This window comes from Lampetra planeri, chromosome 34 (genome assembly GCF_965212315.1).
Source record: "Lampetra planeri chromosome 34, kcLamPlan1.2.h2, whole genome shotgun sequence".
NCBI lineage: Eukaryota > Metazoa > Chordata > Hyperoartia > Petromyzontiformes > Petromyzontidae > Lampetra > Lampetra planeri.
In genome coordinates, this window is record NC_136140.1 from 5668000 (window position 1) to 5695024 (window position 27025).

Below are 27025 nucleotides of genomic sequence, written 5' to 3' on the forward strand. Positions count from 1 at the left end.
GCGGGCAGGCGCTTGTGCTCCCACAACAACCTCATCCGCAAGCCGCAAGCCAAGGGCAAACATTTGCCCCTGGGATTAGACTCCCGCGCGCGATGGGACGGTCAGCAGTGGAGAGGATTGATGGCGGGGTGCGAGACAAAGGGTAGAATACTTCTCACTGCGCTTGGCCAAGACCTTGCTTGCATTGGCTAGGCAGTGAACATGCGCGCGCACACACACACACACGCACTTTTGACAATAATAAAATTTCTTAAAAGATTTAATTTGTATTCCTTTTCAAGGAACACAAGGGTGAGGCGGTGGTGTGGTGGTCTGTAGCGCACTGTGCTAGAGGACCCATCGGCCCGAGTTAGAATCCGGGCCATGACTCATATCAGTGTGGAGTGGCATCTGAACCGGTCCTGGGAGGATGACCCTTTCCGCAAACGTGCACAGACCTGCGTGAAAGTATGGTCACATACAATCCCCATTGCCGAAAAGGCATGAGGAGGCCTTTCATCCAGCACTGGACGGGCAAAGGGCTGCATATATATACAAAAAAAGGAACACATCATTTTGCGTACCTTTAATTCTGCCAACATGTTTATCACTGGGTGGTTATCAGAGATGGGACGTCCCCTAGTGGGCAAGAGCATGAGACGGAATAAACCAACAGTTGCGGGAGAGCACCGGGAGTGGTTGGGCGATCTGTGGCGGCGGCGTTGTCAAGCGCAGCAGGTGGACGTCGCATCGGGAGGTTGTGAGGGAGGAGAGGAAGGTTGTGGGGGAGTGGGGGAGGCGACGCCGGTTAGGTCTTGGGCTCTGCGACTGCGGCAGCCTCCGGGTTCTGGGTGGCATCTCGCACGAGTGGGATGATGCAGATGGCGTTCTTTGCCTCCTTCATCCTCCACCAGCGGCCGAGCCTGCACACGGCGGACGCACGGATGGCGCGTGGTCACAACGCGGGCGGGGGAAACGCGCCGACGACAACAACAGAGGAGGCCGTGCACCAATAATAATGAAAAGATGGGTGGTGCGCGCACAAAGTTCACGTCGAGGTTACTTGGTTAGAAGGTCATAATAATTGACACTTATAAAGCGTGTTTTCACCCAGAGGTCGCAAGACGCTGCACAGAGCTAAAAGCAAGTAAACAACTCGCGCAATTCTAAAACTTAATATAAGCACGCAGGCTTCATGATTTAACCACGGATACAAATAGCCCCAAGCCCACACTCTCAAAACACATAACCAAATTAATCATGAGAAAAGGCCTTTAAGAAAAGAAATTCATAACGCGGGATTTAAATAAACCGAGGGACTTGACAGATCGAATATTCGATGGAAGTGAATTCCACAGCTTGGGGGCAACACGGGAAAGAGATTTGCATCGCTGAGATTAAACCATTTCCCATTCCGAAGACATACCTGTACGTCGTCACTTCTTTATCGGTACCCTCTTCAGGTCGGGAAAAAACATATCGTGGCTCCTACAAGGCCATGCGGGAAGGGCGTGTGGCACAGTTTGGCGCCAGCTATCATAGAGTGCGGTCGGAGTCACTACAGTTCTCTGCGGTGAGCACAATGTCTTTAAAAATAACAGCGCTATTACGCCTCTCTCAATAAAATTAACGATGAACCTTTCCCGCGTTACGAGATTCAGCGGTGAATGGGACGACCCACCCTACAAGTTGCAGACGTCTCGGAACGGGGAAAGGGAAAAGTGGCTGGCAAAAAGTGTATTCCCAGAGCCTGCGTGTACAGCTCTACATAATTAATGCACCGCGGATTCTAACGCAAGCCGAGCTGTAGTCCTGTGGGCGGAGGTCACTTTTCCTACGGCAGGTCTCAGACCCCGGCAGGAATATAAATATCAAAACAAGTACGCGATGAGTGTTACACCCTGCGATGATTTTAAAAGTAAACACAGGCAGAGCTGCGATGGAGGCGCAGTTACCCGAATTCAATTCCTGGCCGTGGTTAACGTCAGCAGTGGGAGAGATTCATGATAAAGGTTTTTTGGTGAGATCGCGTAAGTATAAATGTGTCGTAACCCTCCACCACCCGACACAGCCAGTAAGGTTTGTCACGTAAACAATGCGCCAATTAGTTACTAATTCAGCCAACCGGTGTGTTGGAGAGTAAATCCACAACATTTACAATTTAAGTACGATGTTTCGCTGGTAATTACATCCAGCATCATCGGGTGATTTGCCAGAATAGTGAAAGCCATCCACCTGCTTCCGGTCTTAAATAGAGCAGCAGGGTGACGTCATCACTGAACCCATCAGGTGCAGAGATCAGAAGCGGAGGAGGGGGTTGTTATAATTATATGATAGATTAGTAATGAGTTAATTAACATGTGTTTCCTCTATACGGAATTGTAGTTGTAAAACGCATTACTTAATAATACGCTTCTAGGCCGCACTAAACCTGTAGCTGTCAAGAGGGGAGAGATGGTTGAACCAGTTCCCTGAGACCCTGATGAGTTCACTTAAGCAGTAAATGAGTCCCCTTGGTGCAGTGTGTGAAGCACTGCTTCTTCTTTCGTATGCCTGACGTAGATGCAGAGCAACAGCTACAATCACATTGAGGTGGTCATGCCAGATAATCGCGTCAGGAGTGACGGTGTAATTCGCTGCGATGTCTGCTTCGTATTTGTGGATCGGGGCACTGCGTCGTATTACATTGTACGGTCTGTGTTCTGCATGACCAGTCGCACTCCTGGAGAGTTTAAAATTTTCCATTTGTGCATCGGGTAGCCATCCGCATCTGCTACCACGATTTGTGCAGTGGATGCGGTGTTTTGGGTGGACCATGGGCTTCGTGGGAAGCCAGGGACCTTGAGCACTTGGGGTCTTTCACGAGGTGGCGTTTGTTTGCGAGCTCTTTGGAACTCCATTCAGCTCGCATCGCTGAGAAGGCTAAGCGCATGGGCACGTGAACACTCAGCGCTGGGCACACTAAAGCAGCGGGAGGGGCGTGGCGCTGTGCACATGCGAGACTGTGTGCGGTGGCGAACCTGTGCTCTTGTCCTACGCCGGCCACCAGAAAGGAGCCGCAGCTGGAGAAAGCGAGGACGTTGATGAAACCGCTCTGCGAGGAGAGAGGCAAGGGGCAAGATGCCATGGAATGCGCGTGAGCGTGTGCGCGTGTCACAACGCGCGCCCTGTAACACGACCGCCGTCGTGCAAGCAGGTACGCCCCGCCACACAGATGACGGAGGTGCAGACTTGCGAACGCTTTTGAAAAGATAACTCGAATATCACCCCCACCAACCGCCCAAAACATTTTTTGTCTTCCGATAAAAAAATATATAAATCAATATATAACACTGTCACAATAGCACTGCAAATGTACACTTCGGAAAGCGGCCTATCAATCCAGTACATGGTCCACAATACGATCCTTCGGCAAGTCATTATGAAAATCAACCACGGCCTATCCACTGCTGGATAAAGGTCTCCCCCCATCCACAGTTTTAGAAACTATGGCTTATTTATACGGATAAGGCCATTCGTTTGGCGCGTACATAAAACTCGTTGTGCCATCACCATCCCAACATGGATGAAGTGGGATTGTAAGAGTACGTACAGCATTTTGAGCTTCTTTCCCTGATCACGATGGGCTGATGAATTATGTCGATCCAAATTCCAAGTCCTAATTGTTAGGGATATGATGCCCCAATTATCAAGGCCGCTTCATTATCATATCGACGATTACCAACATCCCTAGAGCGTACGTCTGGAATTGTCCTCGTTGACAAACCCGCTTTGCTTACCAGCGGCACGGCGAACAGCGGCTCCAGCGACTTGAAGCTTGCTCCACATTTCCACAGTCGTATGTGCCCGTCGTGCGAGCCTGCAGCAACACAGAGACACGGGCGTGAGACACAGGGTATCTCTATACCACAGTAATATGCAACTTTTGGAAATCCAAACCTTCTGCCACACAGCGCGCTTGCTGCAATATCGGCCGTTCTAAGCAACGTCTCGAAAGCCCTTCACATGTAATATGCTCGGCCGCTTTGGCAGGCAGCTTCTTGGGGCGTCGCTGTGGTGAGATGTTTACTCCCTCGCCTGGTACGCAGGAGGTCGTGGGTTTGATCCCGACCCTGGAGGCCTGTTGTATATTTGTAGTTTATATTTTCTCCCCGTGGTCACGTCGATTTTTCTCCGGGTCCTCCGGTTTTTCCCTCCACATTCAGAATCAACGCGCGTTTAGATTATTTGGCCGCTATAAATTTCCACGTGATAAGCCACATTGTAGAGGTATCATTACGTGTGGCCAGGTTGCTTCTGACAAAAAGCTCTATGGCTCGGTGGGCCTTACCTGGTAAAAGTAAAAAGTTTAGTTTAGCTCAATAGGCCTCTCCCAAAATATACTGACTGACTGAACAGGGGTCTACGCAGGCCCAGTTTTCCTGCCGCACCTCGACCCAACCTCTAGTCAAGCCGTTGACGACTTTACAGATGAAAAAACACAAGCACGCACATTCACACCGAAAAGGTGACAGGGCTGACGGCAGGCCGAACGCGGTAAAAACCAACTCTGCGCACAAAGCAAACGCCAACGGCGATTCTGAATCACAGAATACGATTAGGCAATTAGCAAAAACACATTCTGATCGCGCAGATTTCACAGTTAATTAGATGTGGCGTTAACCTCTACATTTTATCCGCATAATTAAAAGCAATAATCCCCTCTTGCACCTCGTTACGGAACAGGCCGACGCTCTTGCGCTGACGTTCTGCATTGCTGCGTGGGATGGTGGTGCTAGATTTGCATACTAAATTAGGTCGTTTGCACGCAAGGGCCAAATTAAAAACCCGCCGTCTAGTACAACGGGTTCCCAACACAGCCCGGCGGCTCGCGGTAGACAGAGAGCGGCTGGCAACGGGAAGGTTACGAGTTCAATTCCTGTTTTGGTGGCTGCCGCAGTCCGGCAATCCTCTGGGGGTCACAATACCCACGGGTACCGCTTTGTGCTACGGGTAGACTCGCCTATGCCAAAGTAATGTTCAATTTCCACGAATGGCTCAGGTTCGTATACAGGGGATGAGTACCATCTCAAGCAATCACTTCATTTGTTGCGTACCCAATATTAAAAACCCATTGTCTTGTTGCAATGGGCTCCCGCCATCAGAACGTGGCAACAGCGGAGCCAGCCTTATTAGCGCCAATGCTCGCGGAGGGATTGTTACATCATTTGCAGCGGCTGCTTGCGACTGCCTGCAATCCACCAGTGGCCGCGGCATTCACCGTGACGTGACAGAACGAATTGATTCTCCGATTGAATCCTGACCCCGAATCGCCACTATCGATCGAGCGTCGTGGGTGGGTTGTGAATCGTTACTCATCTGCGATTCGTAAACGCAAAATAAAGAAGGCAGACAATGCACACTGCATACTTCCCCCGTATCCTTCACATTCAAAATTTTTTTTTTTACATCTCATCAGGCAAACAGGACAGTATTCTGAGAATTATTTTTTTTTGTACACATCCATCGCAAACAGTACGGTATTCTGAAAGTTATTTTTTTCCCAGCAACATCGCTTTAATAGAAGCAATCTACGGACCGGTTTCGAAATTCAATGTTTTTTTTACTCAATTATAAAAAAAAAATTGTCCTTTACATGTTATTTTGTATATATACAGAATGTATTTCTGTTCTTGTTAACACCTATCCTCACTTATCGGACCCTTGCATGTCTCCCCTGTAAGATCAATTGTTTGAATGTTCCGTCATTGACAACATACGGCCCCGTCTTAGCCAATCCACTGCTGGATGAGGGCCTCTCCACACCAAGCAGGTCCTGGGGGTCGTTTGACCATACTTCCCCAAGCTGGTTAGTGGGAGATGAAGGCAGGAAGAATAGATATGGGAGCATACAAGTATAGTACAACAACGGATTTAGCCGAGCGGCTTTCTGCTGCCCACCAAACGCAACCCCCACAGCAGCTGACAGCAGATGTCAATCATTATGACTCACACGCATCAGGCACCTTTCAAAATGTCTCAAGGTGCCAAAGCATCGTGGCTGCCCATCCAAGTACTATCCAGGCTCAACCCAGCTTTGCTTCCGAGACGTGACGAGGACGGGCGCGTTCCGGGCGATTTGCTCACGGGTAAATACGCCCGTCGCCTGCTTATAACTGCAGCTCTCGCGCGCACACACGTGCGTGCGTGTTTTTGTTTAGACTCTGTGCTTGTGCACGCGCACGAGTTGGGCGAGTGGTGGCGTGGCGGCGGGCGCACTGCGCTCCACAAAGCCCGGCCGCCTGGGTTCAAACCCTGGCCGAGGCCAACATCACTGGCGAGCGATTTGTATGAACCGGTCTTGGGCCTCCCTTTAGGCCGACTCGGCCTTAAATGCGTACCTGGTGCGGCGTGCAAACACCAGCAGCGCAGAGACAAAAGCAGCCCAGGCGTAGCCTTCATAGTCGCTCGCTTAACTGCAATTGCCCCAACAGAGTCCGAGCAGGCCGCACGCTGCTGGGAGGGGGGGGGATCTCTTTGCGTCCGTGTCCATGCGCGGTGCACGAGTCATAGCGGGGCCCACCTGAGGCCACCAGGTCGCTGTTGAGCATGGCGGCCACCGAGGTGATCCACTGCGGCTGCTCCAAGCCGGGCTCGCCCAGCATGCCGTGCGCTTTCTGCACAGTGGCCAGCGGCCTCTTCTTGTGCAGGCCCCAGATCGCCAGCGAGCTGTGCGGAGAGAGAGAGAGAGAGAGCGTGGAGCACGTTAGAAGCATTTGCACAATTTGTATCCCCCAATGTGCTATCAGCATCGGAACGCCCGCAAAACAGCGCGACCCTTCGTGCTGTGGAATGTCCGCCGATCGGATTTTGGTTCCCAGCCACGGCTGCCGTCGGCGTTGAGTGACATCTGGAGCGGTTCTTCTATCGGACCGGACCGGAGCTCCCCCGTGCCCCCCCTCCCCCTTACCCCCTTACCCCCCCCACCACCACTGCCCAATGTGATGGAGTGTCATTAACGACGACAACAACAGCCGCCGCCATTGGCCACTAAGTGGCGTTGGCGTCACCACGGTGCCTGTGGTAGGCCAAGTGCACTTTGAGGCCACGTGAAGTGTCGAAGGTTCGGTGACAGGTCACGGAACAGACCAAGGTGCCATGGGTTGACTGAGATGACTGGCAGGAGCACCAATCCTCATCACTGCCAAGCTGTGGGAAGACCTTTCAGCAGTGATTTGACAAGAGGCTGCAAATTATTACGACAGGCGATGGCTGATAATGAAAATAACAATGATTTGACTAATTTTATTTATAATTCATTACACATTCTCTTGTCCTTCTACCGAAATCAACCATTTGGCAAACAACACATTTATTCCAGCCATGACGGCTCAAAAGCAAAACTGGCATTTAACGTTATTACAGCAGTACCAGCGCTTAATGGACAAATCACTGCTTTCATGATTTGTAATCAATCGTACACTGTAATTACGCAGATTAGACTGCATGTTTTAACGCTCGTTGTTCATTCATCCCTGCGCCATCGATTCGCATGCAGCCGGCACCATCACTGCCTCGCCACACGGCCGGCTTCCAACTCATCTTGGGCTAACGAAAGACGCGTGCGTGCGCGTGGGTTTAGGCAGAAAAAAAACGCGAAATTCATCGCGTAGCGGCGTACAATGGGGGTGAGAAGACGTAGAGAATGTGCCGTCCGCTTTCACTGCCGCCAAGGTTTACTTGATTACTTGACGACGACGCGTTTGCCGTCACGTGGCCACCGGGGTCGCCGACCCTCGATGAGCGAGGAGCGGCCAAGTAAATTGAGTAACTTAAAAAGGCACGAACTTAACCGAAGGCTGGACAAATCCGCCCACGCACGAGCGATAGAGAACGGCGCTCCCTGGCGACGAGTGGTACAAATGCGTGGGCTTGACGCGGCTATTTGAAGTTTGCGCGTCTCTCTCTCTCTCCCCGTGATCGTGTGGATTTTTCTCCGGGTCCTCCGGTTTTTCCCTCCACATTTGGAAACATGCGTTTAGAACATTTGGCTGCTATAAATTTCCACGTCAAGAGCCACTTCGTTGCGCTATCATTTGTGATAGCCAGGTGGCTTCTGAAAAAGAGCTACAAAGCTCAGTGGGCCTGACCTGGTAAATTAAAAAGTCAAGTTTAGTTTTTCTGCACCAAGTCACAGTGAGCAACCTTCCCGCATCGGCCACGCCACAGGCCCGTGCACACGGCACGGCGGCAAAACGTGGACAGAGGCACTCACCCGTCGTCCGCTCCAGACACCATGTGCTCCTCGTTTATCAGCTGAATGCAGTCGATGGACCCCCTGTGGGCAGACGACGACAAGAAGGTGACTCGTTTAGCCTCGTGCCCTCTTTGCACGAATACGCTCCACAAAACCGAGTTTCGGAAATTGAAAAATACTGCCCTGAAAGACGACAATCCAAGTCTAACATCCTTAAATAATAAACAACCTATCACCCGGTGTTAAACATTCACGACTCCGTTTTTCATAAAACACTCCGGCAATTAAAGTGCTCGGCACCAATAACAGTTCCAATGAGAAAGGAAAGGCCAAATTTGATCCAAAAGTGTCTTGTTAATCTTTACAGGGCTCACTGTTTTACAACCAAAAACTTTCTGTCGATAATGATTGCATAATTTATCACCCATTTGTCAATCCAATGCTGGATTTAAAGGCTTGCCCCAGATCTTTGACCATACTTAACCTTGCTGGTACATGCGGGTTGGTGAAGGGGGGTGGGGCAGCATTGTTTCAGATAGAGCTCCCCACTGATGTTAAATTGGACCGGGAATAGAACTCAGATCGCCAGGTCCATAGCACAGTGCGGTAATCACTGTAGCACCACGTTAACTGTAGATATCACATCTATGTGACTAATTAGGCAGATAACTTTTCGACAGTGGAAGCGCTTGTAAATGAGTCATGTGCCCACTCTAAGTTAACTTCTAGAACGCAGAATATCTCCGTACTGATCTATCACTGCAAGCAGCATTGATCTCGAGCTCAATTAAGCCTGGGACCACACAAACAAAAAAATTATCTGGAACGTTTCTGCAGCCTTGGAAATTAGCCCCATTACAACAATAAACCTCTCCCCCCCCCACCCGCATTGAGCATTTATGTGGCCGCCTTGACGTCAAAACGCCGGGGTTCAATGTCGGGTTAATACCCGGGAGCCGAGATGAGCGCAGAGATGCATTTCCCACTGGGGCCTTTTGTTCCAAAAAATATGTCCAACGTGGTCACTCTTGACGACCTGTATTGAATCCAGTCCTTCATTTGTTTCCCTTCCCCCCCCCCTCCCCGAGCCTGAAGCACCACCTTTATAAAATCCAGGGTTTCATTGTTCCCAGTGCGATGGCCGGCAACTCTCGATAATGTGGGGTAATGGCAGGGTAGGAACTGCCGGTATAAAACCAAAACACGGATAATGCTATACATGCATATTCAGCGTTTAATAAAACATGTATCGATCGCTTACATACGCAGAGAACGAGGGGCGAGGGCGTAGAATGCGTCTTCCGTTTTAATTTTGTCCTGACGTAACCGCTTTAACTTGCCGACGTGTTTGCGATCATGTGGGAACCGAGACCTGTCGACGAGTGAGGAGCAGCTAGATAATCGAAAGGGCGCCACAGTGGCGAGATGATAACTCCCTCGCTTGGTTTACAGGAGGTCGTGGGTTCGAGCCCAACCCTGACACCTGTCTGTTTGGAGTTTGCGTGGATTTTTCTCCGGATCCTCCGTTTTTTTCCCTCCACATTTAGAATCAACATGAATTTAGAGTATTTGGCTGCTATTAATTTCCACATAAGCCACTTCGTTGAGCTATCATTTGTGACCAGGTCGCTTCTGAAAAAAATCTATATAGCTCAGTGAGCCTTTAGCTAGTAAAAAGTTTAATAGAAAAAGTTGAGTTGTAACTCATTATTATTCACAAGCACGGTTACGACGCATCCCAAACAAATCTCGCCTGTGGCCAATCGTGAGTTACGTGGATTTCAGGAACCTCTTCCTCGTTTATAAACAGTGGCCTCTCTTACTGTAGCAGGGGAGGTGCGCTATACTTGACTGCCGATTGTCAAAACACTCTGGGCAAATAAAAATCCACGCACAACATAAACCCAACATAAACCCCGAGCGTTGCAGCCTCATCCTTTGGGAAAGCGGAGCTGTCAAATTAAAATCTTACGGAGCAGAGATATTTTTTTTCCACTTCCAGAAATCGATAGTACTCATAAACCGGCGCAGCTATGGCTGGGGGTGCGCTAATTCAGTTTGCGAAATATATATTTAATTATTTCGATGGGAGTCACGCGGCATTTCTTCCACGAGAACTCAAATGTTAGGGGCCAATTTTACGAGTGATGGGTTCAGACAGAGGACCCAACGAATCGCACTCAAGGTCAGTCCGCGGCAATGAAAATGACCGCGTTGAACTGGCACGAGCGTCGCGCCCATCTTCACCTGGGGTCTGCAGTCGGCATGACGCGCGACGGCGACCGACGGCGACGGCAGCGGTGCTCACCGCAGGGGAAGCAACCGCATCCCCTTCAGGAGGCAAAGCGCTACGACGAGATGCGAGGCGATTCACCGTCGCCGAGGGTCGATAACTCGTCCCAAAACAAAAAAAGATTCACGATACACGAATAAAGCTCACGTGTGTTTGTGAGAATCGTATGTCGCACGAAACTAAAATATAGCGGCGGCTTCCTAAGGTCTTCATGCAGCAGTGGATAATCGTGGCTGCTATTGCTGCCGACGATGCTGCCATTGTTGAATGGAACGGCGGAGCGGTGGCGGCGCGGTTGTAAACACACCGTGCTACAAATCGGGCAAATCGAGGGTACGATGTTTGACTACGCGTGACACCATCAGTGGCGAGCAAAATCTAAACCGGTCATTGCTCAACCCCTCCCAGCTATTTTTTCTCTTGAAAAGTTTCAGAATTCTCATTCAACGATCCACGTCCCCCACCGTGCAGATTCGATGACCTTACATGATTAAGGGTCATTAATCAAATAAAAGGATCTTCTGTTTGGGTCTCAGTTTTAAGAGTCCCCCATATGGATCACTTCTCGTGTGCACAGTCACCTTCGTGCACGCAAAGTTTTTCATGCACCGATTCATTGATAATAAATTCCTGCACGCGTGCATCGTGGGTCTAAGAATCGATTTTAATTCACGTGGCCGCGTGCAGTGTTTACACGCAGTACTTCAACGGAGCTGGCTCAAATCATTCCCCCCCGATAATTCCATTCACTTTTTGTTGCGTCACGTGAGCTCTTCAGATCCTGAATGATATTTCACCGTCTAAGTGAAAAACACAACCTGCACTCTGCACGCTCCACCAAATCGGCATCTCGTGCTCTTGCACTAAAAGCCTTCACGCGCTGGCGGACTATGAAAGAAGAACAAAGCCAATCTGTCTGCGTAAAGAGAAATGATACAACAGCGTAGGTCGTTGCTGTTCTGCTACACGGCTCCCCCCAAAGCATCATGGGCTTTGTACGGCTGTGTCGTTCGCCGTAAAAAATTCGGATTCCGATTCATAACGTCCTGAAGTGGGTGCCAACACGTGCGGCACAACGTCGGGCATCATTTGCGGTACAATCGCGAAAATACATCGGAGGGAAATTGGACAAATTCCCACCCGCGCGATACACAAGACGCGCGAAGAATCGGCCCGAGGCATCGGCGGCCGCCACCCCTGCGGGCCACCCGCCAGGGCGGGCGCGACGCCGAGACTCCGTGCGCATCGCGCGCACGATCATCCTCGGTGCGCCGGGGCCACCACCCCGGCAAACAATGCCGACAACCTTTACGGCGCCCGCTAAATTATTCAAGGCTCTCGCGGGCGGCCGCCAGCTCGTCGTGCAATATTAATCCACGGCAAGGGGGCCACCGCACGACGCCGGGGCCCGGCGCCTCACCAGGTGTGAACCGCTGGCTTTGCCGACCCCCTCGCGGCACGTAGCCGCGATTGGCAATCTCTCCGAGGTCCGAGGCCAAAACGTATTTTTGCACGCAACTCTGCCGGGTGTATGCACGCCTGTTGAACACCGTACGTAGCCAACCGTGCCAATCGGATGGCTCGGCAGGTGGAGCGAGCGGCTCCCAATCGGAAAGGTTGCAAATTTAACACCTCAGTGGGAGTTGCGTGGAAGTCAACGGCAGATGTCCTAGGGATGCACTTTCCCCTCGCCATAGGAATGCGGAATTTCCGCCACTGGCTCAGGGCTGTAAACGGGACACGAGCACCGCCTCAATGTTCAGATGAGCAGGAGATGACTTGACTGGTGACGTTATGAGACATGCAAGGCAGATGAGGCAGGACCGATCTTACGGTCACAAAAGCACCCATCGCCTTCTCGAAATCACCTTAGGCTACATGCTGTATTTGTTCTGTTATTTGTTTGCAGGCTGAATGCACCTTTCCTGTCCGGCGTGTTCGTCGTCATTTGCGCAAAGGGCTGGGGATGGGTTTCCGAAGAACGGGCGTGGGTGGAGAGACGGCGAAAGGTACGGGAGGGGACAACGGTAACAAAGCATCAAACGCCGCTTGCGATGTTATTACTTATCGCTGCAGAGAATTTTCCTTTGCCGGATTGTTTCCAGACCGATACACACACCCTTGAAAAAAATTGTTTTACACATAATTGTTGTTACATTTAGGAGTCCCAGTATTCTGAAGTTAACGTGCCACGGTTTAAAATAAAAATGTCAAATAATAATACCGCCCTTTTATTTTCCCAGGGAAATCTCACTGGATCTCAGACACTTGTTGTGGACCGGGTCCTGCATTGGGACGCTTGACCCAATCGCGAGCGAGTGTTCGTCACGAGGCACGAAAACCCAAAGCAGCGGCAGGAAAACCCCACGGAGTCGAGAGGGCGACGCTCAAAGCCGCAGCAAAGATAAAGATTAAAATAATCCATCGCTGCAATGCCATCCCCTGGCCACTTCACAGGCCAAGCCTCCAATAACGGACGTTATAATTCCCATGCATTGTTCCGTCCAAAGTGCTAAGCAGGCTCAACACCTTGTTTAGCTTCCAAGATGTGATAAGATCGGGCGGAATTATCGGCGAATTGGTCGGAAGGCACTTGCAGGTGAAGAACGATCCAAAGCCCGACATCAAAACCGTAGCCCAGCCACTATATAATTCATGCATCCTCACGTTCAAAAATACTCCAAGTGTAAACTGGCTCGGCATAAAATAACATTCCTTCACTTTGTAACCTAAACAAAGGAATATTCAATCTCGATTGCGACGAAGATTCGTGTCTGCACAGCGCGGCCGCACGACGAGCCGCTCGAAATACCGCAAGCTGTGGCCGTGCACGCGCGCCTGAATGTCAGCGCTTGAAACAACAAAAAAAACAACAAACGTGTTTCATTACAGCGGCACGAGCGAGCAGGTGCGATGATGTCGCTCAAAGCCGAGCGGAACTGACAGCGACGGACGAGAGGCGCAGGCTGTCCATCCCGCGACGCGGAGACGCCAGAAATGCCACGGCTCTAGCGGTCGCAGCGTGCACGTGGGCACGAGGGGAGAGGGATGGGGAAGGGGGGTGCGAGACAGTTCCCCCCACCCCGCCAATGGATGTCACCTTCCTCCCCATTGCACGCTGGTGGACGAGAGTCTCCCAAACACCGTGCGGGTCACGGGGGTTGAGAGACACTTCAACCACGATGGTCGGTGTGCGGGTTTGGCGAGGGCGGGGAGCATAGAAGTACAGTGTAACTGGATTTTTTTCTGCAGGGAGCGGAGATTGCAAGAACAGAGGAGCACAGCTTCTGAGATGTGAGCTTCCAAAGGTGTCCCAAGCGAGGTGTATGGCGCGATGATATGACCAACGCCTTTGCCGCCACATTAGGCATCGATCCATGTCCCAAGGCATAATTCCGTTATTTTTCAAATAAAATTCAGCCAGAACGGTGTCGGCAGCGGTGCAGAAGCAGATGCCCGAGTGCACGGTGGGATTTTTTTCACGGCGCGTCGCATTAAATTTATCTTAATTAAACATAAAAAAGAGGGCAGCCCCCCCCAGACATAATGCGATTTGCAGCGATTGTACTCGCGAGCAAAAGACGCGCCCCCAAGGCTAAACAGAGGGCACTCTCACCTCCTCTGTGTTTTTTGCCCCCCCAGCAGCACGGGGTTCACGAGGAGAGGACACAGAAGCGGCGGTACTCAGGGTGTTAGCGATGCAGGCTCGGGTGCGGTTCAAATCGCTCGTCGATTTCACCGTCAATTGTGACCCAAATTTACCGACGATCCCTCTTCTCTCCTGCCGAGGGCTGCTTTGTTGGCAGCGGTGGTCATGATGGGATAAGGAGGCGGGGCATGTCAATCATTACAATAAAATTCCACTCCTCTGCAGCCTTAATATCCAGCGCTTCTGATATCCGGAGCTCTGATTGATCCGCATGATCTCTGTGCTATTTGTCAAGACATTATTCCTATTATCCTCGTTGATAATGCAGATAACAGATGTGGTGGAGAGAGTCATCCCATTAGACTGTGAAGCTGCGAGGTGAACAGCAGAGGGCAGTGCATCAAAACGCAACAAGGGCGACATCCTGTATGCCACGCGAGGTCGTTAAAATCTCGCCAACGCGGCGCACTGATACACGAGAGACGACGCATGCACGTTGAACTTCTTTCGCACCGTGCGTAGCCAACCGTGCTAATCAGAGGCACGGGGGAAGAGAGAGAGCAAGGAGACAGACGGTGGGGCGGGGAGGGCCGGGGAGGGCCGGGGGGGGGGCGGTCGCCCAACTCACGCGTGGCCGTGGAACACGAGCTGCGACTCCTCGAGGATCTTCCAGACGCGCACCGAGCGGTCGCGCCCGCCCGCCGTCACGCATCGCTCCCGCGCCAGGCAGTCGAGGCCCATGATGGCATCCTGGTGCCCGAAGCTGTGACGGGGAGGGGCGGGGGGGGGGTGTCCGACATGCTTAGACAGTGGCGATGTTATCTGCCTCGCCTGGTGTACAGGAGGTTGTGGGCTCAATGTCGACCCCGACGCCTGCTCTATATTTGGTTGCGTGCGTTTCGATTATTTGGCTGCGACAGATTTCCGCGCGAGAAGCCACTCCGTTGAGCTATCGTTTGTGACAGCCGGGTCGCTTCTGAAAAGACCGAAATAGCTCAGTGGACCTTACTTGGTAAAATTAAAAAAAATGTTTCGTAGTTTTTTGGTTTTGTGACGGGCGTTCAACCAGCGGCAACGTCGCCAACTGGGACGGGGCACGGAATCGGACGAAAAACTGATGACGTACATGTACGCCATAGGAACGGCAAAGGGTTAAAATGCAGATAAGATGATGCACCGAAAGCGCCCGCCCCCCCTCCCGCTGTCGAGGCGGCTAAGAGAGTTGCCGCTGCAGCTCCGCGCACGCTCGCAGCTGTCGTGTGGCGGAGCGTCGCCGCGGCACGGTCTACTCACAGCGTTTCCACGTAGGCCCTCTCATCCACGTTCCACACCTTGACGGAGCGGTCGTGCGACGCGCTGTACAGCTGGTGGGTCCCCTTTCGGAAACACAGGCCCTGTGGATGACGGCGGACATAAGTAGATCAGCGCGTGAACCAACTCCCGAACCCGTCTTAGAAATCCAGCAGTCGCTTCAGCCTTACCGATCTGCAGAGGTGGGACAAAGTCATTGTTATGCAAGTCCAAGTCGAGTCGCAAGTCATCAAATTCATGACTCGAGTCTGACTCGAGTCCAAGTCACATGACTCGAGTCCACATCTCATAGGTGGGACAAAGTCATTGTTATGCAAGTCCAAGTCGAGTCGCAAGTCATCAAATTCATGACTCGAGTCTGACTCGAGTCCAAGTCACATGACTCGAGTCCACACCTCTGCCGATCTGCCCCGATCACGTGTGCCGGCTCGGGGCGCTTGCGACCACAATCGTGAGCACATTATCCCCGAACGCCCCAATGTTGTCACATTGCGGACACAAAGCAGGGGATGAGTGTGAATAGTACTTGGATGGCAGACAGCTTCAGCACACATTATGTTCACCCATAGTTGTTTTTTTTTGGGTGAAGCCACCTAACAATCGGGTCAAATTTACACCGTGAAACTCTCCCACCACCCGACGCAGCCAAAACCAATTAAAGCTGTCACGCTCACCGGTAAGTGTGATAATTATTTGCGGCAAGTGTGAGAATTATTTGCGGTGCGACCAAATTTAGCAAATCAGATACGACGTTCCGCACCGAAACTGTGCCGAGCATTCTGAGGTCAGATCCGAGGAAGGCAAGCGATACGTTACAATAGGCTCGGGCCACAAGGCAACCCAGGGCATGGCAACACGGCGACGTATTCTAGAATCGGAGTAAATTCCCTCACGTGTTTGGGTTCTATCCCGTTATTTGGGTTCGCCTCCCGAGTGCCAAACCACTTGTTCATGGATTTGGCCAAACATCCTCATGCAGCACTCTTGAGACTGGGCGAGGCCCTCGTGCCTATTGGGCGTTGTCGTTATGGTAATTATTATGACAGGATTCATACAACACCGCTAATCGTAGCACTTAGCCAAGCATAGCAGGTTGCTATGACAACAAATGAAATTTTACGATTAAAAAAACTCCCAAACCAAATTAATGCGAGCATATTTAATTACAACAGCATTACAACTGGGAGCCCCATGGCCTGTACGAAATGAGCGCCTTGATGAAAGTGTTTAAAAAACCATCGTCTGACAATTGGAAGGCTCTTCCTTCCAATATTAGGAAGTTACTGGAGCTGTGCACTTTTAAGTCACCCAGTTTTAAAACTAATTTCGTTCCAGCTGCTTTTGTGTTTAGTTTGTTGTCCCTTCCCCCCGCACCTCCGATTAGCACGGTTGGCTACGTACGGTGCGAAACACGTTCAACGTACATACGTACGTTCAATTTCCTCGGTGCATTGTGGCACTAACACGGTTGCACCAGCCACACCCTCGCTCGTATTTAGCGGCGACTGTAGCCGCTTCATTTGTATTTGAACGGACGGCACCGGCAGACAGGGCAAGCGTGGGCCTTGGTTGGATCGTGAGGACTGCACTGGGCACCGAGTGAAGCAAAGCTCGGGCAGTGCCGGGTCATCGCAGACACAGCGACGGTTTACCACCACCAGACGGCGCCACGGGCCCACCGTGCGGCGCAGAGATTGTATTGTCAACTCAAACGCAATGGTGCGGGGGTGGAGGAGGCGGAAAACAAATATCGACGCGTCGGTGGACGATTAGCACCCAGCCTGGCAGTTTTTGTCTCCCTCGTGGCGATGCTTTCGCACGGCATCAAGTACTCATTTGAGGCAGAGTCGACCTAGGGGAGGCCCAGGACCAACTCAAATATTCGCCACCGCTATTGGTCGTGAGCGGGAATCGAACCCGGGTCGCTGAGTTTGTAGTGCAGCACGCTAACCGCTACACTCCCGCTCTCCGCAGGACACACACATACGAACACACGAAGACACACACACGAACACACGAAGACACACACACACACACGAAGACGTACCGACACGGCGTCGCGATGCCCCTTGAATGTGTGCAGCAGCTGCATCGTGGCCGGGTTCCACAACAGGATGAGTTTGTCCCTGTCGCCCGTTGCCTGACAAGAGTGCACAAACGCACGCGCGCTTTCAGTCATTGGTCATCAGTCATCAAAGTTGGCACAGTAGGGGGCACAGGCGGTGCATCGGCAAGTCATCTCCGTCAGCCGACCCATGGCACCTGGGTCTGTCCCATGACCTCCTGCCAGCGGGCGTTCGATGCTTCACGTAGCCTTAACGTGCACATAGCCTGGCACAAGCGCTGTGGTGATGTCATCGCCACTGAGTGGCAAATGGCCATTGTTGTTTCAGTCATTATCACGTGGCCCACAGCGGTTTAGTTCCCATAGATATGCCTACCACTCAGTAGATTTGATACCAGGCAGGATGGTGATAAATATTGACAGACATATAATAGTGGATATGTAGCACATATAGAGGAGCTATGCTATAGGTAGACCATGAGGCTTTGTGAAACTCCCAAACCTGCTGATCTGCGAGGTGACCAGGAGATAGCAGTAGAGAAAGAGGGTTCCTCGCCCAAATGTCAGGGGCCTTGGGCATTATCCCCTGGTATGCATCCATTGCCTCCCACGAACAAAAACACTCGACCATAGTGAGCGATGGCGTGTGTGTGTGTGCGTGTGTGCAATGCGCTACGAAACCGGCGATTTCCGCTCACGGCCAACTTCAGTGAGAAATAATTGAACGGATCCTGGGCCTCCCTTATAAGTCTACTCAACCTTAAACGAGTACCCCCTAGTGCGTTGCGTGGTGCTGGCCGCCCACCCACCCCGTGTGTCGTGTCGGCCTTCATAGGTGCTCGCTAACGGCATTTGCCCCAACAGTCTGTTACGGCTATAAACGGGGGATCTCTGTCTTTGTGTGTACGTGTACATACCAGGTATTTGCCATCAGAGGAAATGGCCATGCAGAGGACGTGCGCTGCGTGGCCGTCGACACCACTCTTGTTGTCCTTCTTCTTGAGGCCCGGCACGGAGAGCACCCGGCGCCCTGACTCCACGTCCCCTGCGCGCGTCACGACCCGGATATCGAGACAGCAGCTACTACCTGCCTGTGGACATCTGGTTGTGGACACACGGCTAAGGACACCCGGCTGAGGCTGCCAGGCAGGACTAAAGCCAGGATTGCCTCTGCTTGAGCTCTGATCGGAGTGTCCTCGCATTTTAGCGCTATCTGTTGAGGGTTCCCTTGTGAAAATGTTTCTCACAGGCTGGGCCACCTGATCGTACAGAGGCCCGAACCCATTGGTGTCTGCTCCAGTGTATAATCTGGAGTCATGTGTTTTGCCGATTTATGACGGAAGCTCCGAAGCAAATAAATTCTGCGGGGCACCAGTCACGCCACGTTTGGCAAGAGAGTGGCCTGTGGCTGTTGGTACTGCGACTGTACGGGACCAGTTAATGCTGTGGTGAACAGCTGTTTTCTTGTTGCTGGCAACTCAGCATTTTGCAACCTTTGGGCCGATGTTCAGTAACCGTGCTGCGAGATGTTAACTACCTCGCCTGGTATACAGGAGGTCGTGGGTTCCATCTCGGCCCTGACGGCGCCTGCTGCATACTTGGGAGTTTGCATGTTCTCCTCGTGGCCGCATGGATTTTCCCCCGGTTTTTCCCTCCACATTTAGAATCAACATCACGCGTTTAGAATATTTGGCTGCAATAAATTTCCACACAATAAGCCACTTGATCGAGCTATCATTTTCGCCACCAGGTCGCCTCTGAAAAAGAGCGAAATAGCTCAGTGGGCTTTACCTCGTAAATTAAAAATAGTTAAGTTTCGTTTTCGAAAAAAAGCATGTCGAGTTTTGGCGTGTCCATTTTTTTATGCAAACTATAATCAAGTTGTACTATCTTCTTGGTTCTTTCGGTAAAGTCACGTAGAAGGGAAGTAATAAAAATAAAACATAATAAAATAATAATATAATATATTCTTTTATTATTTCCCTTCTACGTGACTTTACCGAAAGAACCAAGAAGATGAATCCCTGAAGTCACGAAAGCTTTAAATCGAAGTTGTACTCTATTTAAGTAAATTCGATTAATCGAGAGCAATAACCGACAGCTCCCGTGGGCACGGCGGCCCCACCGCATGGTGCCGGGGTGATGGCGGCTTACACTTGATGAGCGTGCAGTCCTTGGAGGCGGAGAAGATGTGCTTGCTGTCGGGAGATATGACGAGGCACACGATGGGCAGCTGGTGTCCGCGCAGCACGCGCACCGCGCCGGGGTCGGGCAAGCGCAGCTAGTGGAGCACACGGAGAAGCGCACACACCGTGTATGTACGTACATGGAACCATTTACATTCTACGCGTATGTATGTGCGTATGTTGAACTTCAACCAACCGCGCTGATCTGAGTTGCGGGGAGGGGGGGAAGGACAACAAACTAAACACAAAAAGCAGCTCGAAAGAAATTACTTTTCAATCTGGATTTAAAAGTGAACAGCTCCCGGTGGCTTTATAATATTGGAAGGAAGAGCGTCTCCAGACGGCCGCAGAAGAGGATCTGAAAGTGTGCGACACGGTGACCGTCTTTTGTTCGATGGCAAGCCCAAAAGCCGCCGATGCTGCGGAAGACCGGAGTTCGCATGATGATTTATGCTCCTTGATGAGAAAACGCAGAACACGCGCAGAGCTTAAGGGGTCAGCCACACAAGAGGGTGAGCTTCCGTCTCGTTCTTCTTTGGATGCTCTCTGCTTAAACAGGTCAGGTTCCTGGTTCAAGTTCCCTCCATCCTTCTAGATTTGAAGCTTTCGTGACTGTAAGGATTCATACTCTTAGGTTTTTTTCGGTAAAGTCACGTAGGCAAAATATATATAAATAAATGATTAATTATAGAAATATTTTTTTTTTTACCTACGTGCCTTTACCGAAAAAACTTAAGAGTATTTTCCCTCCATCCTGTCTGGCTGTACGCTTTCCTCCTCACTCTGTCACGCACCCCCCCCCTCCCCTGACGTTCTTCCAAGTTGCAGAGCAGCTCCTTTCCAACCCCTTAGGTCTCGTCCCCAGCATCCATTCTCCCAAGTTTAAGTTAGCCGCATTATATACGTGAAATCGCACAAACCGAAACCGCATAAAGCGAGGCAAACCTGTACAGGGTAAAATACAGACGTTATGGGTGATAAGCGTGAATGCGAACAGGGAGTTTGTTCAGGCAAGTTAGAAAAAAATGCACAAACCTCTTTTGCGATTTGTCGCTGAAGAGTGCCACTTTGTTCCATCTGAAAACACAAACATCCACCCTTAGCTCAAACGTCGACCGGTACACAAAAACATGCGCAGCTCGTCACCGTTCCACACACAGCAAAGGTTTCCTGGCATGTGCTCGTGCTTTGTTTAATTGATACATTTTTCCCAAATATATATTTTTTCCTCATTGTGCTGAGCACCATGTCACAAGACCAAGTATCCATTTGGAGCTCTTGCAAAGCAAGGACACCCATTCGTGTTCGAGATCGGCCCACATAGATGGGTATTAAAACAACTAGTTTTTATTTTACCAGGTAAGGCCCACCGAGCTATATATCTTTTTCAGAAGCGACCTGACCGCAAATGATAGCTCAACGAAGTGGCGGCTTATCATGTGGAAATTTATAGCAAAGGTACCTCGCAGAGCTCCCTCTGAGCTACCTCTGAGGTCTCTTCAAGTGACCACTGTGCAGTCATTGCCCACTGGACTGAGACCATTAACTCTCTCCATTAAAAGTACAACTAATGAACCGAAATTCAGTAATGAATCTTAAGAACCCAGTTTCATCACAGAAGGCTGCCCGACTTAGAACCCAGGGTCTCAGCAGAGCCAGCTCATGCTGTCCACTCCCGAGCCGCTCGCCCATGCATCGTCAAAGGACATTTACCAGCTCGTCCTGCAGCCGGTCCGCTATGACGTCATGACGGAAAGCTCGGTCATCAGCCTTATGGTCCTCTGCACGCGCACGGACACACACACACACGTGAGATTCAGCAGTGGACCCCACTCTGCATGTCGCGGTTTCAAGGAACGGGAAAGGGTTGAGGTGTTTCTTGTACATTTGCAGCCAGCGAGGGGTTTAGATCTGCAAGTGGTCACAGCGGGTGACAGGGTACCTTCTGTCCGCAGCTGCTCCAGATACAGCTTGGTCAAGCGCAACTTCTTCTCCTGAGCCGTCTCCTCCACCTCCAAGTCATTCTCCTCCTCCTTCTTTCCTCGCTCGCCATCGCTGCGCACGCAGCACGCCGAGACGTCGCTTACTACACCGCGGCCGAGGAAGCTACGGTCTGCGGCTGCATTTCACGCGGCCCGCAGCCATGGGGCCTATCACCTCTAAGCGGCTCGCTAAAAAATGGTTTGTAACCAACCTTGCGAACCTCCGATAAGCAAGGTTGGTTACGTCTACCTACAGCGTGAAAAAAGTTCTACATACATACAATATCCACTTATAACTGCATCTTAGCCGCCCTAATTGGGAGAGGAGAAAATTATCCATCTGGCAACAGTTTCTAATTTGAGTGCACGCAGCAGGGTTGTGTGACTGAAAAGGCCCCTTTATACTTTGAAGACACACGTGTTATTTTTCAATAAACGTCAAGGGTGCGTTTCAAAGTGCCTCTTGCCAAGGGTCCTCTTCGGAAACGAGTCAGGAAATAGTCCCCCACCACCCCGGCGCTACTACACCCTTGTAGCAAATGCGTGCAAGTCGCACAGTAATTAAAAAATTAGATGGTAACACTTTGCTACTTATTTGAACAGAATTATTAAATTAAAATGCATTCTCATACTCGACAACATGCAGCAATTTATATCGAAGAATTAACTATTTACAGTCAATGCCATTTTTACGCAATCGTTGCACATTGTACAAATGATACCTACCAACAGATCACATACAAGGCAGGCAATGCAAACACAATAAATAAAATAATTCATTCTTAAAACAAAATCATGATCCTGAATACTGACAATGCAGGAATCACACACAGTGCATCGTTACAGTACTCCGGTACTGTTAAATTAAGGAAGGTATCGAGTTGTATAAGAACACATTTCTATGCATCATGGTGTCCACGTGTTATTCTAACAGATACTACCGACACCGTAAACATACCTCTCTTTTTCGGAATCGCTCGAGATCTCATCGTCTCTCGGGATGTTTTGTTTTCTTTTCGCCTTTATGGCCGATGTTTTGTCATCGGCACCCTGAAAACGCAAAACGGGTCGCAGCATGAATACGACAGACAGCTGCAATGTATATTTGTTTCCTCTCGATTTAAAGCTTTCGTGACTGCAGGGATTCATCTTCTTGGTTCTTTCGGTAAAGTCACGTAGAAGGGAAATAATAAAATAATAAAAATAAAACATTATAAAATCATTCTCACGACGTTTCGGCCACAACGCAAGCAGCCGTCCGCAGGTGAGGTCCTCAGGCGAGGACGGCTGCTTGCGTTGTGGCCGAAACGTCGTGAGAATTATTTTATTATGTTTTATTTTTATTATTTTATTACTTCCCTTCTACGTGACTTTACCGAAAGAACCAAGAAGTTGTTTCCTCTCCTTGCGAGTTCCATCACTGCGTGATCCACAAACCCCGCGCCTTGGTGGGCGCCTCTGTGCAATCCTCCAGTCCATCGTTCTTCATTGCAAGGCGCGCGGGCCATTTGCGGCCTTTTAGTGCGGCCCCCGACAATACAGCAACACGTGACAACACATCCCATCAATTTTAACACGCGAACAATATTATTATCCATAAAAGAGGTGTTTTTTGGGTTAGATCGCGTAAATATGTGTCGTTAAACCCGCCACCAACCGACAGCAAATGATTAAGGTTTGTCACGTAAACAAAACATGCTACCAAACCCCCAATGACTTCAAATGTTGTGGCGGCTCCCACACTGATGATGATGTCTTAACGGCGAAAGTGTCGCCTTCCCGCCACCGATCAAAATTGGTGAAGAACCACTGCCACCAGTCCCAGCTTGAGAACACAGGGACATCTCACGATGTCCCTTGCCACCTTTAAGGTGGCCTTCATCACGTCGACGCTAGCTGCAAGTCGGCACGCACGGCGCTCGTGTTAAAACTATAGGTGCACATTGAGGCCACGGTGCAGTGGTTAAGTTTCACTGGCAGGAAGGTTCGGAGGCAGTCACATATGTTACGCGTTAACAGGCGAGGGCGAATGGCAGGCGCATTACTTGAAGCTACCCACCGTATCAACCACACAGTCGCAAAGACAAAGACCCCCCCCCCCGTATAGCCTAAACAGACTGATGGGGCAAGTGCTGTTAGCGAGCACCTATGAAGGCCGGAACGGGACACACACACACTACCTCACATTCACACTGCCTGGCTCATACCCCCCAACCACACACTTACTTTTACAAGTACACCTTTATTAAATTCACTCTCACGAAAATCAACACTTTCATTCATCGCCAGGAATGTATGCACAGTACATGAATGCATCAATATTTACTTTATGTGCCAATATCTCCCTCAACAAAGTAGGCATCAGTGCAAGTTACAACAGAACGGGAAGAGAACGAGACTGTTGCGGGGCAATTACTGTGAGCGATCGATCATGCTTTCTCATATACTACTAACTCAAGTCACAGAGAATTACACTCGCTCTCAAATCATACCCATTGACACACACACACTCACTCTCGCATCGCTTATGTTTTCTCTTTATGCAACGGTGTTGTTGCTATTGACAAATATGTTGAGTTTGTGTGTTAATCGCGTTTGTTCACCACTGCCAACGCAGCAGCAGCAGCGCACGCGGTCACTTTCACGCGCTCACTCAAAATTACTCACGATGCTTTTCACTCGTACTTTAAATGCACTCTTTACGCTCACACTCATCGTACACATTCCAGTACATACTCGGTACACAGTCTCTCTCGCACTGTCTCAGACACGTGTTCACTACCCCGACTCCAATGGCCTACCTAGACGAACCCTCAATCGCAAGCCCACATTACCAGCATCACCACCACCACCACCATCATCACCACTGCAGCTGTACCTTCCTCTTGCTGCCTCTGACGGAACCGTTGGTCCGCTCCCTGTCCACCACCTTCTTCTTGATGAAGAAGGACATTGCGCGGCGATGGGAAGCGGCAACGAGAACGAGGGGAAACAGCAAACTTCTACTGCGACTTCACTAATGCCGGGACCCACGAACGAACACGTGGAGGAGGGGCAACCACGTGGTTCCGGGTTAACCCTGACCCCAAGCCCCACCCCCCGCGAACGACGGCGAGCGGCGAGGGTCGAAAGCGACGCCCGGGGCCGCGTGCAAACGGAAACGCGTTTTGTAAATACAAAAGCGACTTCCCAGACCGACCCACCGCACCCCCCTGCTCCCCCCTCCCCTCCGCCTATCGTTTGAATTTGTTATCGCAGGCACGGGTAGGCAGGAAGATGGGCCTGTTGGCGAGTGGGTGAATTAGGTAAATTGGCATAGGGGCCGTCCATAAATGACGTCACGCGATTGTGGACGATTTTTTACCCCCCCCCCTCGTCATACGGCGTCACAAAAAGTCAGACCCCCCCCCCTCAAATATGACGTCACAAAGCTCTGCCCCCCCCCCAAAAACCATATTTCCATTGTTAAAATAAAACATGCTTCAAATCGCTTTAAACTATTGTCATTGTAGTGCGTATTTAATGTGGCGCTGCACTCTGATGTTGTAGGAGTGTTGTTATAACAATTCGTGTTGTTATAACAATTTTATATTTATTTAAAGTTGCGCATTTTGATGTGACGTCACATTTCTCAAACCCCCCCCCGTGGTGCCCTTATAAATCTCACCATTCATCCTAAAGTCCCATCACAAGGGAGAAACACAAACAGGCAAAAAATATTGGACTATACAAAAACCTACTCTTGGGTCTTTCGGGAAAGTCACGTAGATATGTTCAAAGAAAATAACAAAAAACTACGACATTTCTATCGCAACACAAGCGGTCGTCTTTTGGCGATCGAAACGTCGTAGTTTATTTTTTATTTTTTGTTATTTTCTTTGAACCTATCTACGTGACTTTACCGAAAGACCCAAGAATATGAATTCCTGCAGTCACGAAAGCTTAAAGTCAAGATTTATTTTAAAAAATTTGGATTAAGTTTGATCATTGGTGTCAATGATACTATAGTGACATAAATGGAGTCACTAGGGCAGGGGTCGGCAACCTACGGCTCCGGAGCCGCATGCGGCTCTTTACGGGCTGCTTCTTGACGATATGTACGTGAGTACAGTATGTACTCAGATGCATTGCGGCTCTTGAAATACTGAATTTTGTACCGAATTGGAAAGAAATGGCTCTTCTTGTTATTTTAGTTGCCGACCCCTGCACTAGGGTGTTCGTGCCAGCTCCTGTTACAGGAGTGCAACTGTGTGTCTGAAGCCTCTCTCTAGCACCAGAGTAAGTACGGCATTTCTCTTTGGTTCTTTCGGTAAAGTCACGTAGAAAGAAAATAAATGAAACAATGGAATACGACGTTTCGATTGCAACACAAGCAAACGTCATCAGGTAGAACTAAATTTGAGAGAGAGACAAATCACAGACACGGAGACACACAGACAGACACACAAGCAGACACACAGAGAGACACACAACATAGACACAACAGAGACCCAATGCCTCTGTGTTGAGAGAGAGAGAGGTGGGTCTGCTGGGGCAGCTGATGGAGCAGAGAAATTAGCATGTCAATGAATCCACCCGGAAGCGACCGAGGGAGAGAAAGATCGAATGGCCCTATGAGAGCCTGGTAAATTTTAGAGAGAGAAATAGGCAGTTTGAGAAAACAAAATTTAGCATATTTTTGGGGAAATGTAATGCAATGCAACACAGAGAGTGTGTGCCTCTGTGTTGAACACTACAATACCACTCATCATGCTTATTGACTGATCTTGGATGCTGATGCTGCTTGCTTGATATGTGGATGCACACACACAGATACCTGTGAACCCCTTATCAGTGCCCTACCTTATTATAAACCAATTCCAACCTTATTGCTCAGCCCGTGCCCTTATACATCTCAACGTTCATCCTACAAAGTCCCATCACAGGGGAGAAACACAAACAAATGTTTTTGCCCGTATTGAAACGGCTGAACGCCGTCTGGACCTGAACTCAATTTTCCTCGACAAGTGTAGTGAGTCAAACTGAGTGGCAAACGTTGTTCTTTAGAGGCAACACATTTATTCGAAGCATCAACACGTAACACAAAGAGGTAACTGCCCCTTAACCCGACACAGCCTAGGGTGGTGGCACCCAGCTAACTACTCTATACGGAGGAGTTGCAGCTACGAAGGGTCTGACCCTCACTCGGGTCCCGACCACGTGTTGATGCCTGCAGAGCTTCCAGCTGGGAGGACCCCGTCCTTCTCAGGGACCCGCCTTATATCCCCCTACGGTCGGGGCTGCTCAGCCCCTGGCCCCGCCCGCCTTCTGGAGCCTTCTAGCTC

At 50.3% G+C, this 27025-nt stretch overlaps 1 protein-coding gene across 1 annotated transcript; it reads right to left on the reverse strand.

Annotated features, from left to right (window-relative positions):
- Window positions 1-243: 243 nt before the first annotated feature.
- RRP9 (ribosomal RNA processing 9, U3 small nucleolar RNA binding protein) lies at window positions 244-24802 on the reverse strand. Its single transcript, XM_078610582.1, has 15 exons — window positions 24580-24802; window positions 22660-22751; window positions 21662-21774; window positions 21433-21500; window positions 20755-20796; window positions 19688-19814; window positions 18451-18578; window positions 17516-17608; window positions 15451-15551; window positions 14786-14920; window positions 8234-8296; window positions 6542-6687; window positions 3759-3838; window positions 3000-3073; window positions 244-902 (listed from the first exon to the last, which is right to left on the reverse strand). The coding sequence occupies exons 1-15, from the start codon at window positions 24652-24654 to the stop codon at window positions 788-790; spliced, it is 1452 nt and encodes a 483-aa protein (XP_078466708.1). The 5' UTR covers window positions 24655-24802; the 3' UTR covers window positions 244-787.
- Between the last annotated feature and the right edge of the window lie 2223 nt (window positions 24803-27025).

Coding starts and splice junctions, on each gene's coding strand:
- RRP9 (XM_078610582.1), bottom strand. CDS start 24,654: ATGTCCTTCTTCATCAAGAAGAAGGTGGTGGACAGGGAGCGGACCAAC. Junction 14,921..15,450: donor AGGGCCTACGTGGAAACGCT/GTGAGTAGACCG, acceptor TCCCCGTCACAG/CTTCGGGCACCAGGATGCCA. Junction 8,297..14,785: donor CTCGTGTTCCACGGCCACGC/GTGAGTTGGGCG, acceptor GTCTGCCCACAG/GGGGTCCATCGACTGCATTC.